Raw genomic sequence first — 15,542 nt, 5'->3', positions numbered from 1 at the left:
TTCAGGTTTTCTGAATGGCCAGAGAATCAAGTAGTCTTAGAGAGGATCCACGATGAGGATCCTGAAGTGAAGAAGCTCTCAGATATTGTTCTAATAGATGAGCAATCTAGCTTTATGAGTAGTCTAATTTGACTTTTTTAAAGCTCGATATCACTGAAGCGAACAGAGAATGTATCTTAACTGGTAAGAAAATTTACAACGTTGAGACAATCTGCGAAAACAAATGAGAAAGTATGTCTGCAGATGTAGATCCTGAAAAACGAGAGCAGCTTGTTGATGAAAATATAAGAAAAATCAGGTCTAGAGTAAACCTCAAGTCTGCATCTCTTGATATTGACATACTACAAGAGGCAGAAAGATGCATTGTGACTTATGTACAAAGAAGTCACTTCCCAGATCAGTTGCATATACTTCTCAAAGGTCTTCATAGTGAGACTAGAAAACAAGCCATGTCTATATACTAGATCCAATTCTGGAAGATAATCAAAGTATGCGTTTTCCGATTATTATTTTCTGGAATTATATTAGGCCTTGTTACAAGATACATTCCTCTCTGCCGGAAAGCATTCTCTCCCTTCAGTGTTTTTCTCTGCACGACTTTGGTTTAACTATCGGCTCCTTTATTATGTCAAATAACTCTGATGTGGGGTTTGTCAGCCGTCTGCCAGTTGATTGTGTTCGGAGGTACGCAAGCCATAGGTCTGCTCAGACAACCTGTCTCACTGCCAATACTGATCGGATGACATCTCTGGTAGTGCGCTTATCTTATATAAGTTATCGCTCTTCAGTTCGTCCGCTGTCACGGGTTGTGGATCGTTTGGTGAAAATATATCACCACAACTGAGACAGTGCAGAGAGGAAATATACCTGTAACAAATACAATAAATTAAAACAACACAATATATAAGGTTTCCTTCACTTTAATACATAAATAGTACAGGGTGTTTGTCACACGCAACGTAATATTACCGTAATTGGTATAGTACAGGTGTGATGGCTCAAATACCAAAATGGCAATAGTAACAGAAAGACTTCCCTGGCGGCGATGATAAAATACGAACACGGAGCGAACAGATGAGGTTTCAACTGGTACTGGCATTATTATACTCTGCAAACATCAAGTACAATAACGCGGTAAAACTCCACTACTCCAATGACTATATACTTAAACTCCAATACAATTCAACGAGATCTCCGATCTGATCTCAGTGCTGAACAACTCCCCTATATATACCTCCAATGTCTATAAATAGACCATTACATCAGCATACATAATGAGTCTGGAACTTACTACAAATTTCTAGAATGTTCCATTACCTTCTATTGCCTCCTACAGTGTTCTATTACCTATTCAACCAGTTTCTAAAAAAAATCTAGAATATTCCACCCAGACACACTACGGTTCTAGAACATTCTCAGTGACACGAAAGTGGTAAATAAGTCGTATGCGACAGTGTTAATCACTAGAACCAGCAAGTGACCGGGATACAGTAAACAAATACAACTTAGGACTTGATCGATGCTGCGGGGAACACTCCACTCCCCAGTGAACAGCAGTGTACAATGTTGCGTTCTTTCGTGTCTGGCACACTGTTGAAGCAGCTGCCCTAGAATTTAAACTCGTGCTCTGTGTCCAGGGAGTACCGGCACCTGTACTGCTATTTGCTGCTACTAGTAGCACTGGTACCACGGGAGCCATTCAGGCAGTGGCGTCAGTGGTTCCTGTTGATCAGCAGGAATTAGTGCACATCACGTCTGCATATGTACCTCTGTATAGGATACAGCTCACTAGAGGTTTGAATCAGCATCACAAGATGGTACAGGATCAAGTAAGGTCACCTTCCTGACTAAAGGTTTTCACACAAGTCTCAACTTAAATACTACTACTGAATTATGGCCATGCAAACAATAAAATGTATCCTACAAAATGTTTTAGTTATCTCGAAATAGCAAACAAATCAGTGTACAGAGAATGACAATTTTGGTAGTGGAATAAACCACTTTTTATCCAAGCTCTATCAATTTAAAATAGGAGACTCGGGTTGTATCTTTTTTCATTGCCAACAACACTGGGCTCAGCACATTCTAAGGTATTTCACAATCACCATGATGTATGTATCTCAAATTCTGATGACTACACCACCCAGTGACTGTATCAGCCGTCTAAAAAGAAACATGTGTATCCAAACATCTGTGCTTTTCATTATCAGATGAAGGGTCTGTTTTCTAAAAGTACTTTTTATAATATCAAACACTTTTCTCATGAATATGACTGAAGCCCTCTAGAGTTGAGATCATTTTTTTTACTTCCTATTCGTTTTTGACGAAGAGGACGCTATTACCGAAGTTAAGGTTACTGATTGGCCTGTATTTAAACGAAGTCTATTGACAGCTATGTGATGTATTATGTAGAATGAAAATAGTTATTTGACTTGTTTTTATAGGTGACTTCCTTCTGTCTGGTTCTCACTTTAATATTTTCGGCGCAAAAGCCACTATGCAGTTGTGGGGTAATGCTCTGTGCCATTGTGTGCAAAATATTGTAGTTTAATTGTCGCTATACAGAACTGATGATAGTGATACATGGTGATACAGGAATTAAGACACAACTACATAAATAATAAAATTCTACACCACTGTTTCGTAAGCTACAACTACCAGAAGCTTTATATTTAATAATTGACTGCAAAAACTATCATAAATTATAAACTTCGCAAATTAACATATGAAATGAAACGTATGAGTTTAAGTGTTACATATTAATTCGAGAATTGATAACAACACCGTTAATGTTTAATTTCATCGGTTATTTAACTTGTGACAGGTACGCACACTCGCAAAATATATGAATATATAAAGCTTTTTATTATTGAAAATACTAAAACCGATAATCGGTAAGCATACATACAATTGATTCTTCCACAACCTGGTCCTTGACATAAAATTGTTTTCTGAGGGTAATGTCATGACTTATCTCATTATTCATTGAACCAGGTCACCTTCGGTGATTGTCTAAGCGATATATATATATACCATACTATTCACTTACGAGTCTCAGGACTCTTCACTCAATTTTGCCAATACCGCTTGCATAAATGGCCTATCAATAAACACTTCAATGACACATTAATGTCCTCGTTAAACATTCTGTGTTTTATATTGAAAATAAGTGTATTTTGGTGTGTTTACAATTTTATTGTGCTTAAGTTTCATCAAAAAGTGTTTTAAAAACTCCCTAAAACACTTTTCTAAAAATACTAAAACACTACTGTTGATATAAAATGCAATGATTTTAATTACAGCAATGTGCTTCAATGGAAACGGTGTGTTTTAATGAAAAACAAGAATGAGCGCTAAGATTTACAATGTAAAAGTACTTTTGCTAGAAACACATTTCAAAAGGTGCTCCAATCAGTTTTTGTCATCGCAAGACTTATGATAATGTTTTATGATAATGAATACGATTTTTTTGTGAAACTCTTTTACATATGCAGAAGTAACCTAAAAATGTTGTAATAAAAAATATTTTCATTATATACTTTTTTTATAATTATGCAAATTATAAACACATAAAGTGTTTTTCTAAAGTCGGGACATACTTTAAATAATTTATTCAAATTTGTTTTTTCATAACAATAGTTTTGTAATACAACTCCGGTGTCATTTGTTAAATTATAAAACACTCAAAACAGTTTTAAATAATCAAAACACTATATAACACTTTGATTTACAATGTATATCTCGAAATGTTATCCCCTTCCCACAATGCGAACAACAGACCATGCTTTTAATATCGATAACATAAAGTTGCCTTCGTCTCAGTTTACAAAGGTAAACTGAAACCATGCTCAGTCGATGTTTTCATGAACTGTACATGAAAGGAGCAGCTACGAAGTTCTATTTCTCACAAGTTTGTTTTCGAAAATTTTCAATTTGAGTAAAGACAGATAAAAAAATTGAAATTTAATTAATAATTGGACCTACAAACACGCACACACTACCCCCCCCCCCCATATTGAAATAAGCACACGCCTACTCGTATTTCAGTAATTATACATAACCAGGAACATCCATGATCTGGTGTCACTTCTGGTAGACAGGGAGAAAGATATGCAATGCAGACCCAACTGTATACTGCAATTGTGCACTATAGTTAATATTTACATATTCAACTGACACGTGTTTTGTTTTGTTGTTGACATTCTGTTTCCGAATTAATGACGGATGTATATTAATTTGTATGACACTAGTCTATAGAAAGTATTATAAACCTGAGTACAGCGCTGAACGTGTATTTTGCATAGAAAACCATCTTTCCATGGTTTGTGACTGGCATAACGAGAATAACATCATGTGCAGCACTCAGACTGTCACTCATTGTAACAACAGTGGTTTATGTATACAGCACATTGTAAACAGATTCTAAATTAGCAATCACTATTAAATACAGATGGAATATTATATTGATATACATCTCTAAATATTAAAGGAAAGCGATTCCTAAAATCATAATTACAATAAATATAGCGAATGTATATTTGTGATCACGCACCCATGAAATACAAGAGAGAACTCATTTGAGAGCAAAATAGTATATATTGTTTTTATTAACATGAATCTACATGGTAACCCTTGGAAGCACTTTCATGTTTTTATTTAAACACACTATTTACATTGGCAACACATTGTTCAATTAAAAAACATGTGTGTTTTCTATCCAAACATTCGTGTTTTAGTATTTAACAAAAAAAATCACTGTTACTCCGGGGATAATTTTGCCCAAAACAGTCATCAACAAATCCAATTTTTAAACAGTGACAGACCCTCTAATTAAAAAAGATAAATTAAACAAGCATAATCAGGAAAATCCCAGCTATAATTTGAGCTGATCACTTCCGGCAGACAAGAGAAATCTTGTTGCAGGCCACACGTATGCTGCAAATGTGCACTATAGTTAATATTTACTTAGGTGTTTTGTTAGTAAATAAAACACTTCTTTTCCTGACATTATATGTCTCAGAATTAATGTCGGATGCATATTAATTTGTATGATAACATTGATCTAAAGACAATATTATACACCTTTTGTCCGCTCATTCAACCACACAAGCTGAGTCCATTTCTGTGCGTGTATTTTACAATGGAAAACCATCAAACTGCTACTCATGCCAAGGCGCATGTGTGCAACTCACGGTGTACATATTTCAAATCGGAAATCACAATTACATACAGTGGAAATATTGAATCGATACGCATCTACACATATTAAAGTGCAGCGAGTACTAAAATCATAACTAATATAGCAAATGTAAATGCAAATCAAACACCCATGCATACACCACCAGTTATACAAACGCGAATTATTTTATAACAAAATAGAACCTATTTAATCTATTACATGCGCCTACTTGGTAATTATTGTAAGCACTTTCATGTTTTTCGTTAAAACATACTATTTGCACTGTGAGCTCAATTTTTAAATTATAGACATATGTATTACATTGAATAAAAATAGGTTTTAATCGCACCAGGGTATTTTTACATGTGATTTAAGCATGTATCACGAAAACTATTCAATTCCAAGCACACGGAAAGCAAATTCACCGACGATGTTTCAACTCAAAACACTGTAAATGTTTCAAAAAGTGGTAATGTATAAAGCACCTTTGTGTTCATGAGAGTAACTAAAACACTTTTCTTTCAAATTGTTATTATTAGTGTTTTGAAACACACATGCAATGTTTTAAAATAAAATACCCGACGATAGATGTTTCATACGTGTTTCTGTTTACGACATGTATACAAGTTCATAACAATTACTGAATCACCTTTTTCAAAATAGTTTTTTTTTCTGTAACACTTTTCTTTAGCACTTTCACCCTAAAGTGATTCATGTACGTGTGTACGAACAGAACATCTTTTTTATGCAGTCTACGGTACGCATCTATAACAGCCACAATGTTTATACAGCATTGGGTATAAAACTAGTTTGCACGTGTGCATACTATGTACTTGTAATCTGTCAGTAATAAATGCACGGCGTTGTTATCAAAAATAAAGTTAGCAAACTCAATGACGCAGTGCTAATTTTCTTCATAACATAAATGTAAATGTCATATAGGTGATAATTTAGGTTCCTATTCTTTTGTGAGATAATAATCGTAAACAACGGCGTACATGATGCGCATGCTCAGTAAGGATTTTAACCGCAGGAGTATGTAGATAAGTTTGTTCGCTAATGAAGCAACATCAACTTAATTATTATACACTTGGAGTTTACAGTGTAGTATTCTATATATAACCAGTTAGACAAACACAGGGCAGTGATTAGGTCACGCCCACCACAATATCATTTAGATCGGTACTATTTATTTTGTAGAACGTACTGTATATTGGGATTTAATGATGATGTAACTTATTGTTGGGCGATTTCAATGCAATACTAGGCATGTTGACTCCCAAATATGCAATCGGGTGAGTTTGAATAGTTCGGATCCGCTCGAAAGGTAATTAATTATTCAAACGTCAGCTGTAATGCACGCATGTGTGTGTGAGTCTATAGCCACCCTATAGTTGATTTATGCGGTGGTTATAGAGTATCATTTGACTCGTGTACACGTAGGGTGTGATACTGCGCAGGTAAGTATATGTTTTATGACAATTTACGATATGTGACTGGTTCTTAAACTTACTGTGATTTGATTGAATTCCTTATAACTATCGCTATTCATTAAGTAAATAAAGTATTGTGTCGGTATTGGTTTCTATTATTTGTCTTTTCAATATCTATTTCAGACTGTTATCATAAACGTGTTATTTTATTTTATTGTATATATGACGTTTTCACGGATTAAGCTCACCGGGGAAAGAGTGTGTTTTATTTGTATTGGTTTAGTTATTGGGTATTATTTTTCCCAGAGGGTAAGTAATTTTAGAACATATTCTCGAAACTAATCGTCTTGACTTCATTTTTCAAATAGCTTTCATTTGTATAGCCACGTCGGTGGTCAAATGTGTGTGAATGGTTTCTTGATTATAATGATCGTAATACTGAAATAAAATGAATATAGCAAAAAATACACATTTGTTTTAAAATGTAAGTAGATTAATAATACACGTATGAAAACAAAACCCAGACAGCTTTTAATAAACATATGCCACGCATATTAATGTGTTTCATATAGTAATATTAGTTTAGTAACACATGGATTAAAAGATGTGTAAATAGTGGTAGGTCAGCCTGACAACTTCAAGTAGTTGATTGCAAATTATCCACGACTAAGAAACTGCATTGGAGCGACTGCACATCGTTTAATTTGATTGTATTAACTGAGTAAATGGCAGACCGGGACATCTGTAATAACGCATATAATACTCCCTTACAGGAATTTGTAAAATCTCCGTCTTCAAATAATGATGTGTCTCCGATACAATCTCGCACAGTCACAATTCAGGAGAAACTGAAACAAGCAGCGACAAATGACGTAACGCCTTCACGTTCCCGCAACGACATAAATGCTGACTCAAGTAAAACACGGATTAATAGTGCTAATGGCGAATCACCGAAACAAGATGAATTTAAAAAAACTGGTGGGGTGGAGAAAAATGTGGAGGTAGAAAAAGCTGTAAGGAAAAAAACCGTGGACTTATATCCTTACAGAATGTATAACCCATTTGCAATGGAATGGGTGAACGTAGTTGATGAGTTGGAATGGATTCATAGAAACAGTTATAACGAAGACAAGATGGTTTATAAAATACCGTTCGACTTAGGTAGTGGGGACCTGCGACTAACATCTGTTAATGAAACTAGGTAATGATGTGACTTCATTGTTGCTTGAGAAAGAAAACTTTTCAAATTTTGATTCTAATATACTAGTTCTGTAACTTAATCATACGAGGGTACAACTTTGAGAACAAAAAAGGTGTTTTGACTACATCTCACGGCAAATCAAATATGCCCATGTTTAAGTGCTACAACACATTTTATTCTGATGTGAAAATCTCCTGTTCTTGGGCACAAACACAAAACAGAATATTGCAAAATTGTATACAGCTTCCAATCAAAGAAAGCTTAGAAAAAAATCCCGTGTGCTGAAGGTATTGGAGGCATGACAAACAAATAAAGAATACTGTATTTATTAATATGTTAGAAGCACATCTTCATTGCCCATAAAGCATTGTGCTTATTGCATGCAAAATCATTGGAATATGTCCTAATCCTAATTTATTTTTACAGTAAGCACATGTGCTTCTAATAGAGCAAATGATTAGGGTGGTTCCTAGAAGCTATGGGTTAACAATTATAAATATTCAATGCAATAATGACCATATATAATGGCTTAATAGTTTGGTCATAAATTCTGTCAGAACACAAAATTGAAGCAAAAGTACTTAGTATATTACAGTTATTATGCATATTAAGAAACACAGGTAAGTAATAACAGGTAATTAATATGCATTAACATGCATTTTAACTCTGAAGTAATCAGGTCTGTGGATTATCTAAAAGCATATATGTACCTAATTTTATTAACATTTGATCAGTGGCAGGCAAGATAACTCTGGAGCGCCTATAAATTGATTAATTTATGCCAATTAAGGTAATTAGTAAGCATACAATCTAACCCTCAACTAAACATGTAAATGGCCTATTGCTAAGTATCTACATCTGTATATAAGTTACCTGTAGTGTCTATGTATCATGTTTTATTAAAATGTGTTGAATGGTATTTCAGGAACAAGCGGGAATGCTTAAAAGTGGCTAACTATTATGCAAACTAGGTCATTGATATGCAAATCAGTACTGCGCATTATCCCTGAACATCAATGTACTAAATTTAATTGAAATAAGAACAATTAAAAAGGCTTAAAATTAGCTAATTAATATGCAATTTAGGCAATTAATATGTACAGAATTTCAACAAAAAATGTATCAGGTCTGGGTATTATCCAAGAGTATCTATGTACCAGGTTTCATTTTATCTGTTTAATTTTATACGAGAAACAAATCAAACTGCTTAGTAAATTAATATGCACAGTTTTCAACCAAAAACTAATCAGGTTTGAGAATTATCCCATAAATCTAGGTACAAGTTTCATTAAAATCTGATAATTGGTTCTTGAGATATTAGTGGAACAGGCACACAGATGCACTAACATCAAAGACTCACAATGTGTGCTTTGCACACGGGAGTCAAAAAGTATTTTTTAGTAATTCTCAAAAAAAATACGAACTCACATATCTAAATTAGCTACATTTAATAAATACATTTTATACTAGTAGATCATTTATTAGTTGAAAAGAAAGTCAGATAACTAAAACATTACAAATGATTGCAGAGAGAATTACGCAGCATGAATGACAAATATGCAAATAGTTTTTTGTTCAGACTGAATGGATGGGAAGTAGTATGTCTATCAGTTGACAGCTTTATGTTTTTGTTTCCTTGTTTAGAGTTGTAGTACAAAATGCAAAAAACAATATACGCAAAGGCACATATATTTGTGCTAGTATCGAAACCATCGATGAGAATGGCCGTAAACGAAACAGAGGAGGTGACTTCTTCACTGCTGGCATGACGAATGTTGGTTTAGGAAAGAGTACGGCTGGTCGTGTTGTTGATCATGGCAACGGCACATACCATGTGTATTTCTATGCAGCCTGGTCTGGCGAAGCAACAATAGATATTGCGCTAACTTTTACAAGAGAGGCTATCACTTATATTAAAGATATAATGAAGAGAAAGGAAGAAGTTCTTGGATTTGCTGCCAACTACAGCGATGGTAAAAATACAGAGGAGACCCGTTGTTCTCTCATCAACGAAGGCGTGTGGACAAACAGATGTGAATACATAAATCCCAACTCTCTGGGGAAAACAGTGCTTGGTTGTAAAAAACTAGATCGATTCAGATGTGACCAGATTACCAACATATGGGCAGGTGTTGAAGGATTAAACCGTGCTGCTATAGATGAAGTAAGAAAGGTTAAATTTTTATTTGAAGGGTTAGTATTTATTTTTAAATTTTATTTTATTTATTTGTAGATACTCTGAAGCAGAGTAGAAGTGGCATTCAGTAAGTCAACTCTTCAAATCGGAGGCTAAATTTAAGGATAATCGATGACATAGAATGCATCACCAATGTCTTTGTTAAACTAACAATTGTCGTTTGTGACCGAGTGCAGTCATTATATTCAATTAACTATTTAATAGATTAGAATTTGAGGTAATTAATTGTAAGCTTACCATAATAACTACTTAGCTTCTTAACTTGATCATCGGACTGTAACAGACTATTTTTTATCGACGCCATATTATTTCTATAACGCAGGGCAATCATCAATTCAAATCCATATTACATCCAGGGGTCTACTGTGCAACTGTTTTGAATAACATTGTATTACAAAGTAGCATATTTATATGATATAATGTTGTTAGGTTAGATGTTTGTTTGGCGCCTCTATACTTAACCTTTGGCCATGTAACTGTAACTATAACTTATTGAAACTTTCAAATTATCCTTCTGTTTTTTGCTAACACTCATTTTTGAAGGGAGTGGTTCTTGTTTTGAATTGTGTTGTGTTTTGCGCTGAAATATACAGGAACATATAAATCTCTAAAATCGATATTATGCCACATGGGATTCCATTCTCATCTAACAACCATAGTAATCTCATCCTGTCACATATTTTGGTGCTGCAGGCCAGGATCGAATTTGAATTGTTAGGTACAACTAATTCTTTTATCAATGTTACTACTATTCAACATTTTTTAACATCAAGGTTATGCTCTATCTAATAAAAATATTAAAGGCTGCTTACAAAAAAATGTATTCTATGCTGCCTTCATGCGTGCGTGACACCCATTTAAAATAATATTGTCCCAGATTAACAAGGGGCAGGCTTGAGGCACGATTGAACTTATGTGCAAATACTATTTGCGGCCACATTAACAAATATTTGTGTTCGCGAAATCGAGTATCTGAAATTCATAAGAAACAAGGAAGAGCTTGGATAAATCCAATCACCGTGACTGAAACCCGTCATAACATCAATCTATTAATTCATAACTAAAAATGTTGCCCCAAACAAAGCTAATTTCACGACCTGATATGGAAACAAGGGATAATGCGTTCAGTTTAAGACAAAATTAAAAACGTATAGATTATATTCATTGTCATGAAGAATAAAATATGATGCAATCACACAAATATCATCGGCATACATTTATTAATTATAATGGACTCAGATAAAATACGTTATTTTTACTTTTAAACAAATTGTTGACACATTTTCACTGTTCATAATATATTCGATACATTAAAACTGTACATACCTACTGCATGTTCATACTTCGACTGTTAAACGTTATCCAGTGATAGAATGTTCGTCTCGTGCCGTAGACAGATAGTACCATTCCAGTACCAGTAGACTGGATACAGTTTATAGCACCGTTCTTTTTAGTAGCTGTCACATGGCTCTTGAAAGACAAGTACAACATTATTTGTTGTGAAATGTCTAATGATTTAAACACATAGATAATGTTGATACTGTTCAAATAGTATTGAATATACAAATAATGAGTTGAGCGCCCGACTGCTCAGACAACTACATGGATACGTGACGCACATAGTTGTAATTACGGCGGTCAATGACGGAATGCCAATTACATTCTCTGTAAAAATATCACCATCTCGTTTATTTAGGATAACTTCCGGTTTCCCTCTTTTCTCAGAAAATCAAAAATGCATTGGAGATTTTACTACCCTAGTGAAAATACTAGTGAAAAATAGTTATGTATAACCAGTGACTTAAAGTGGCTCGTTTAGCTTAAACTATTATAATATTAGATGAAATTCAAAATTGACGCTTCGCCAATAAAATAATAGCTATGAATAAAATGAATCTATTGATTAGATCAAAGGGAATTAACACTTGTCTAGAGCTGTGTTTTCCAATTTATTGCGTCGAGAATTGATACCAACACCGTGAATGTTAAATGTCATTTGTTACATCTGTGCATCGTATGCACACACACACAAAGTACAAATGTATAAAGCTGTTTATTATTGAAGATACTAAAATCAATAAAAAGTATCGCAACATACACAGCATGTCTGCGGACAATGGTAAACTATTTTGTGTCATGTTCATGTTTTAATAAGCTTTGAAAACGTTTTAAGTCAACACAATATTCGATATGCTCACATTGTTTCCATTTAGCAACTTCTTGTCAATGAATGGAAGAGAAATATATTTGTAGCTATTATAAGCTATCACGACCATCCAAATTCAGGATATTATCACATACATATATTCTCATATTTGCAGCAAATATAGCACAGTGAAATTAAAAGGAACTCCAATAAAGTTAAATATATTGGGTAAGTATAAATATAAAAATAAATAAATAAATAAATAAATAAATAAATAAATAAATAAATAAATAAATAAATAAATAAATAAATAAATAAATAAATAAATAAATAAATAAATAAATAAATAAATAAATAAATAAATAAGTGTTAATATGTTTCAGATGCTGTAGTAAGTCCTCCGCAACTGCCGATGTGCGGTCCCGATCTACCTATACCATTATCAGATGGCTACTGGGTGAACTTTACCACTTTCGTTCCTCTTGTTTGTCAAAGTAAACAATGGAAACCAGAAGAAACTGACAAATGCTTAGCTGACACAGAGATCCTTGGTGTTGGCGACTCAACACTTGGACCATTAGCTTACGAATTTATCAAATCACCAGAAATGTGGAAGAAAAACTTTCATTTTATGACGCCGCGAATTGCCGGTCCAAAAGTTCCGATTATGGAGACTGTATTCGAAAGCGATATGATTAATAATATTACCAAAGCACAATGTCAAACCAAAACGCCGATAGTGCTTCTAAATTTCTGTTTTCACTACGCGTTTTGGTCTACCAGAGGATACGTGGAACGTCTTGTGCGAGTGAAGCTGGCGGTGGAACGACTTTTTCAAAGGTGTCCAAATTCGAAAGTTCTACTAAAACTAGCACATGCGCGGGATAACCTATATAAGGCACAGAATATACACAGCAACAACTGGATATTCTACGATATGAACAGAATACAACGACGTATATTCGGTGGAACTGGCGTTCTTTTCCTCGACCCTTGGGATTTAACGAATTCAGCGTTTCAAGAAAACACTATTCACATGGGTCCTACGGTCCAACGCCAAGAGTCGTTTCTCGCGCTATCATATTTATGTCCAGAAATGGCGATGGTGCAATAGTTTCTGCTGATAGGTCACAATTATAATATATGTATCAATTGTTGTTACATCACATTAAGCACACTTACACAGCCTCTGAATTATGTATTAGCAGTTCACTGATCAAATAATCCAACACTATATTATGAATACATAAATGTGATAGTGGAATAGACGCTTCAGTCTTTTTTTCGAATAGAAAATTAAAGTTTGCGCTATTAGGTTCAGTAAGCAAAATATGGTAAATGGAAAAATAAGGTTGCATTATTGAAAATACATGGAGAATAACACGCCTCAAATCTCAGATTATGCGCTTCTTACCGTATTTGTTAATAACCACTGACAGTGGCTCTTCAACTGCCGCTGTAGGAACAAAATAATTGATTGCACACTGAACAACGAATTGTAAAACCTATTAATATGCGCAACACTATAAACTTCCCCGAGCAACAACAGAACCGCATCCAATACTACCAATTGGTGGACATACAAGCGAAACAAAGCACACTGTTACCAAATGGTGGCAAACCTTCGCATTCGCCAAACAACCCAATCTAAAACGCAAAGATAAGTATTTGTGGTACCGGTGCTGACAAAACAGTATACGAGAAACGATAACGGCCTACATGCCCGCATTCGCATTCTGTATGGTGGTTACTATGTGGCAATGTGCAGAATTACCACTACTTGTACTATCACGTCACACCTTTCAGTGTACAGCACTGCGCCCTCAATAGAGCCATGCCCTCTATGAAACGACAAGACAACTCATTACGCTGTGTGACGCTAGAATATTGTTTTTAATTGTAAAATTAAATACATAGCAATTGATTTGTTTATAAATGCATATTAATTAAGGAAATCTAAAGTTAGCTATTTTGGCAACTCGTTCATTATACAACAGTCTGCATGTTTTGCTGAAAACAGATTCACGTTCGCATTTAACCTGCCTTACTGCTGAATTGTTAGACTTATTAAAACATATTTTAGAAACCACACCCACTTTTAGCAAACACTAAATTGTTAGACAAGCAAAAAAAGTAATAATGAAACACGCTATCCTGAAAGAAAACAAACAATGTCGATAGATCGTGAACGTAAACAAATATAAACAGAAAGAGAGCATAGCTGCTCATTTCAATCACATTGCCTACAGAAGGCTTCCCTTTTGTCCAAAAAAACAATGAACTTAAATTTGATTGTCGATCATGAAAAACATGGAAGAAAACTGACATTCAATCCAGGGTATACGAAGCCCCAGTTTGATTGACTGCAAAATATGACAGTTCATTTGTTTGGGGCGGTATCTTCCCGCAGCTGTACCAATACTGCACTTCAATGAACCGCTGAGGCCAACAAAAACTACTTTGGTGCAGATGTTGTGATTACAGTCCTCAGAAACTTCTATGTTGATGACTGTTTAAGTCTGTAGAATCTGAAACAAAAGCTATAAGTTTGGTACATGACCTGAGAGATCTGTATCAACAAGGTGGATTTAACCTAACAAAATGGATGAGTAACAGTTGCGTTGTCCTGTCGTCGATTCAGACTGAAAAGTGTTCTAAGAAAGTTAAGCAAATTAACCTCGACTATGATGATATTCCAGTGAGCGTGCTTTAGGAGTGTTTTGGTTGGTTGAACTAGACATGCAAGATTATTGTGCTAGACCGACCAACCACTAGGAGGGGAATATTGTCCATCGTCAGTTCCATCTACGGTGTACTCGACCTTGTGTCACCATTTATACTCCAAGCAAGAATACTTTTACAAAGCTTGTGACAGCAAGGCAGTGAATGGGATGAGCTTACTGAAGGGGCTTGTCTTCAGGTGTGGCAGAAATGGCTGTCTGGCTTGCCAAAATTGGAGCCATTCTCAGTATCGAGGTGTTATAAACCTAAACATTTTGGTGAAGTACTTTAATGTTAACTACATAATTTTAGTGATGCCAGTGAACAAATATATGGGATAGTTCGTATCTGCATTTGGTCAATGAGAGAGGAGAAATTCATTGCTCCATACTTCTGGGAAAATCTAGGTTGCACCCCTTAAAATGATGATGATACACCGCATGAAACTGACAGCAGCAACACTTTCAATACGAATGAATGAGAAACTGAAGAGAGAGTTGGATTACAACATTGACAAGTCCTATTTTTAGACATATAGCATGTCAGTGCTGAGACACATCACTAATGAGACTACACACTACCATATATTTGTCTCTAACCGTGTGTCTACAATTCGTGAGGGATCAGAGGTGTCTCAATGAAGGTACATGAATACGAAATTAAAC

General features: G+C 34.7%; 1 protein-coding gene across 1 annotated transcript; it reads left to right on the top strand.

The window, feature by feature from the left end:
• The first annotated feature begins 233 nt into the window (after positions 1-233).
• LOC146729064 (NXPE family member 3-like) lies at positions 234-13,420 on the top strand. The gene is made up of 7 exons (XM_085495790.1): positions 234-429; positions 1,603-1,829; positions 6,796-6,921; positions 7,386-7,813; positions 9,458-10,006; positions 12,332-12,384; positions 12,540-13,420. The coding sequence occupies exons 1-7, from the start codon at positions 234-236 to the stop codon at positions 13,268-13,270; spliced, it is 2,310 nt and encodes a 769-aa protein (XP_085351916.1). The 3' UTR covers positions 13,271-13,420.
• The last annotated feature ends 2,122 nt before the right edge of the window (positions 13,421-15,542 follow it).

Source organism: Saccoglossus kowalevskii, chromosome 22 (assembly GCF_978046115.1).
Source record: "Saccoglossus kowalevskii chromosome 22, keSacKowa6.1, whole genome shotgun sequence".
Taxonomy (NCBI): Eukaryota; Metazoa; Hemichordata; class Enteropneusta; family Harrimaniidae; genus Saccoglossus; species Saccoglossus kowalevskii.
Note: the sequence above shows the minus strand (reverse complement) of the source record. Positions and strands in the feature narration are given on the sequence as shown.